Source organism: Bombina bombina, chromosome 2, assembly GCF_027579735.1.
Source record: "Bombina bombina isolate aBomBom1 chromosome 2, aBomBom1.pri, whole genome shotgun sequence".
NCBI classification, from domain to species: Eukaryota; Metazoa; Chordata; class Amphibia; order Anura; family Bombinatoridae; genus Bombina; species Bombina bombina.
In genome coordinates, this window is record NC_069500.1 from 1,010,105,859 (window position 1) to 1,010,110,895 (window position 5,037).

Here is a 5,037-nt window from a genome sequence, read left to right on the forward strand (position 1 = left end):
CCCTTTTTTGGCGCTTCTGCACACTGTAAAGTTGCCCTCATTTGGTCGCTAAAACTATCTTCTTTTCATTGTTCTTTTTCATAATATATATTTTTATTTATTTTTTTGGTGCAATATATTTAGAGAGATTTATATATATATATATCGTATTTATTAATATATCAATATTTTTCTACTCCAATTTTTTTTTTTATTTGTATATTTATAATTTTTAATCCAAAAAATAATTGATATATTTTTTTATATATTAAATTATTTATTTATTTATTATGTCTGCTGCTGGCCTACAGGAAAACGCATCAACTGCCAGCAAAACAAAAGGTGGTCGAAATATACATTTTAGCCTATCTCAAAACAATGTTCTTGTAGACAAAATTTTAAATCACTATGATGTCCTGCTAGGCTGTAGAAGCAGGCAGACACCTATGGCACGTAAAAGGCAGATATGGCAAGATATAAGCCAGGAGGTATCTGCACAGGGTATAAACCCCAAAAATGTAAATAATTGTAAAAAACGTTTTTCGGATATAAAAAGAATAATTAAAATGAAATTATGCAAAGAAAAACGTTCAGCAAGAGGTACAGGAGGTGGTCCAGGATATACTGCTGATCTAATGGAGTATGAGAAGAAAGTTCTTAATTTGATGGGGCCTGAGGTTGTGGAGGGAATTGAAGTGCAAGGAGACACAGACGATTATGCAGGTAAACTATTATTATTATTATATTTATATTGCTAATGAAGTATTTAAATCCTAATTGAAATTGATAAATGTTTTCATTCTCCTCACTCATTACTGGTGATTGATTTCAAATACAATTTTTTTCCTTATATTAATATTTAATTTTGTTTTCTTTGAAACTTTTGTTGAAAAGCACATTCGATGTTCAATCTGTTTTTCACTTTTTGTTTGTAATGGAAGTAACTTAAATAATGCAGTAATATATTTCCAATTTTGTGCACCCTTTTTTTTTTAGGATCCCCACCTACACAATCAGATGCTCATGCATTAACAGAGATTGCCGCTTGCAGCAGCGTCCTGCAAGAAGTTGGTAGGTATTTGTGCCTATATTGTCCCTCAAGAGTGTGCTATATGTATTTTGCCTTTATAATTTTTTTAATTTTTTTTTATTTATTTTTTAAAGAAGAGAATCATAATGAACAGAATATTGAAGGAGAGGAAACTTTGCTCCTTTTTGAAGGTAAAGCTACATTTTTTTTTGTGTGCAAATCATATTAAAACATTATAAGACATTTTTTTTTGTAGATTCAGATACAGCATGAAATTATAAGCAACTTACAATTTCACTACATTTTTCATATTTTATTAATTATATTGCTATCTATATTTTATAAGATGGAATGTAAATCTTAGCATCCATCCCATTTTAGGATCAGCACCATGGTTAGTGCTTGTTTATTGGAACCACTGACCATGGTGCTGAAACTAAAATATGATGGATGCTTTAAGAATTGCATTCCAGCTTATAACATACAGATAGCAATAGAATTAACAAAAGCTGACAATTGTATTGAAATTGTAATTTGCTTATATCCAGCAATTACAAAATTTGAATGTAATTGTTGTGGAATATTATACTTTAAAGATGCTGATACATGTGTATTCTGCCCTTTTAAAATCTCATCAATATTAAATTTAATTTTCATATTTTCATTTAAAGATGATAGTAATCTATAATAGGTGGCATTGTAAAAATGAAATTATTGTTTATCTTTATTATAGATGATTCAGAAAATGTTGAATACGTTCTGAATTTACAACCAATACAGGAGACATCTCCTGTACATTCCTCAAGTACAAATGTAGAAGTACCAGAAGAAGAAATTGGAGATGTACACGAAGATATCCAACAAGAAGCACAAGCACCAACTGAAGAGGCAATATCAGTAAATTTGGTTAACATTCTGCAATTAGCCACAAATTTTCAGAATGAACAAAGGGCTTTTTTTCAACAGATGAGTGACCTGCAAAGTGAACGCTTGGAAATTGACAGGCAGAGTTTACTTGCACGTCAAGAGACAAATAGGTTGCTTGCATTACTAGTGAATATTTTACAAACAAGAATTGAGAATCATTGATTTTTTTTTGGGTGGGTTTTCTTAAAATGTTTTTTTTGTTTTTTAAACAGTTAATGTATAAATTTTGGTTATGATTTATAACATATCATATGTTAAATTAAAAACTATTAATGCCGTTTGAATGTATTTCTCTATTATTAATCTTTACCTTTTTTTAAAAATAACAGACACATATATTATAATATATTAATTTTTAATAGAAACTAAACCAAAAATGCAAATATAATTGAAACATAGAAAGTTAAATTTTCAGGGTTTTTTTTTTTTTTTTTTTTTTTTTAATACATTTGATCCGTTATGGCTCTTCTAAAATTTTGGATGCTTCTTGTTATGCTATGCATCATTACTTCTAACCGATCAAATTCGGCGATTATGGTCTCTCTTGAGATGAGTCCAAGTTCTTCTTCCACAACCTCTTTTAAAGATAAAAAAATTTATTAAAAAAATTGTTAGTAAGATTTAACATTCATTTTGTCCAATTTTTATAAACTGAAGTTTATAATATATATTAATGTGACAATCAACATTACATGCTTCATATAGAACTGAGAATTGGAATACACTTTATAATTTACTCCAATTATCTAAGTTTGTATATTGACAATATCAGTAAATTAGAAAGATGTTTCAAATTTTAGGCTGTATCCAAATGCGTTTTGTATAAAGAACATTTCCACGAACATCCTACAATGTATAAATATTTGTTAATAAATATATATATATATATATGTATGTATAAATTTTTTAATATATATATATATATTTATAAAAACAAAATAATAATTATGGCTAAAAACAAAAGTAAATAATTTGTACTTACGTGTACCAATGTTTCTTGTGGAAGTAGAATCTTCGGCTTCAACATCATCTAGGAATAAAACAAATTAATGAAACGGATTACCATATTCAAATAAAGATGCTTATAGAAAAGCAAAATCATTATATTACAAATACCAAAACCAACCTTCAAAACACACAGAATCGGAGTCCGAAGAATGTTCTACTGTTATTTTTGGTCTTTGGATAGGTAGAACAAAATCTGGCTCTTCCGTTCTAATTTCTACTGCTGCTTCTATAACCAAAAAAAAATATATCTATATAATATAGGCATTTTCTGTTTTTCAAAAGCTGTTATGCGCAGTAGAGACCTGTAATCGTTGCTAGTGCTGATCGGGTGTGAGGGTGGTGTGAGGTTGGCGTTTCCGGGTGTGAGAGAGCTGAAAATACATAGCGAGTAGAGATAGGGAGAGAGACAGCAAAAGAGAGAGGGGATAAAGGGGAGAGAGAAATCAAGAGAGAGGGGGGAGAGAGACAGCAAAAGAGAGGGGGGAGAAAGGGGAGAGAGAAATCAAGAGAGAGGGGGGATAGAGACAGCAAAAGAGAGGGGGGAGAAAGGGGAGAGAGAAATCAAGAGAGAGGGGGGAGAGAGACAGCAAAAGAGAGGGGGGAGAAAGGGGAGAGAGAAATCAAGAGAGAGGGGGGAGAGAGACAGCAAAAGAGAGGGGGGAGAAAGGCGAGAGAGAAATCAAGAGAGAGGGGGGATAGAGACAGAAAAAGAGAGGGGGGAGAAAGGCGAGAGAGAAATCAAGAGAGAGGGGGGATAGAGACAGCAAAAGAGAGGGGGGAGAAAGGGGAGAGAGAGAGCAGAAGAACGGGAGAGAGAGACATCAAAAGAGAGGGAGATAGAGAGAGAGCATTGTACATTAACTTTATTACCTATTTATCTTTGTTGTAATTTTAATAAATCTGTGGACATTATTTCACGGGTATTATACAAATAAAATGTAAGTGAAACACTTTTGGTTATATATGAGTAATCAATTACTGAGTGTCTAAAAAAGTGTAACAAAATTTACCATACCTTCTGTATTTTCTTCGAAAGGTTTTTCAATTACAGTAATCTGTCTATTTTCAAGTGTGACTGTGGGCATCGGTGGTGATCCGGAAGTTTCATCACTAACAACCTCCATAGTCCTCAGATATTTAGGGCATCTTTTGTTTGTTTTTTCTCTCCTGTCTGATCCAATAAACAAAAATATATATATATAAAATTAAGATTTCCTTTTGTTAAAAACAATTATATAGTGCACAATAGCGTTATTGCTAGATGACATTCTTTTTACTTGTGCCCCAAGAATGTATCCAGGCGCATAATAACAGGCATTCCATGATACCTTTTTGGGGCGCAAGCAAAAAAGAAAAAGTCATGTGCCAATCATTGCGCACTGTATAATTATCTTTCATTTTCGAGAACACAAATTAGCAATATTTGATGAAAGTGCATTGTTTTTGGACCCTTTCTTGGGGCATAGTAACAGTATACGATACCTTTGTTGGGGCACAAGAAAAAAATGAAAAGTCATGTGGCAATCGTTATTGCGCACTATATAATTATAACTTTCAGTAGCAAGAACCATAATGTTTATAAATTTTCTTTTAAAGTTGCAACAGTTTTTTTGGAAACTTTCAAGGGGCATAATAACAGGCGTTCCACGATACCTTTCTGGGGCGCAAGCAAAAAAGAAAAAGTCATGTGCCAATCATTGCGCACTGTATAATTTTCTTTCATTTTCGAGAACACAAATTAGCAATATTTGATGAAAGTGCATTGTTTTTGGACCCTTTCTTGGGGCATAGTAACAGTATACGATACCTTTGTTGGGGCACAAGAAAAAAATGAAAAGTCATGTGGCAATCGTTATTGCGCACTATATAATTATAACTTTCAGTAGCAAGAACCATAATGTTTATAAATTTTCTTTTAAAGTTGCAACAGTTTTTTTGGAAACTTTCAAGGGGCATAATAACAGGCGTTCCACGATACCTTTCTGGGGCGCAAGCAAAAAAGAAAAAGTCATGTGCCAATCATTGCGCACTGTATAATTTTCTTTCATTTTCGAGAACACAAATTAGCAATATTTGATGAAAGTGCATTGTTT

The 5,037-nt window shown here is 32.0% G+C and overlaps 1 protein-coding gene across 1 annotated transcript; it reads left to right on the forward strand.

Moving 5' to 3' along the window:
* The first annotated feature begins 545 nt into the window (after window positions 1-545).
* On the forward strand, window positions 546-2,098 carry LOC128647405 (uncharacterized). The gene is made up of 4 exons (XM_053700193.1): window positions 546-702; window positions 976-1,050; window positions 1,144-1,200; window positions 1,743-2,098. The coding sequence occupies exons 1-4, from the start codon at window positions 546-548 to the stop codon at window positions 2,096-2,098; spliced, it is 645 nt and encodes a 214-aa protein (XP_053556168.1).
* Window positions 2,099-5,037: the final 2,939 nt, after the last annotated feature.

Bases quoted from the DNA above. Each gene is read 5' to 3' on its own strand.
- LOC128647405 (XM_053700193.1), top strand. From the start codon at position 546: ATGAAATTATGCAAAGAAAAACGTTCAGCAAGAGGTACAGGAGGTGGT. The intron at 1,051-1,143 runs GTAGGTATTTGT...TATTTTTTAAAG, and splicing joins CAGCGTCCTGCAAGAAGTTG to AAGAGAATCATAATGAACAG. The intron at 1,201-1,742 runs GTAAAGCTACAT...TCTTTATTATAG, and splicing joins AACTTTGCTCCTTTTTGAAG to ATGATTCAGAAAATGTTGAA.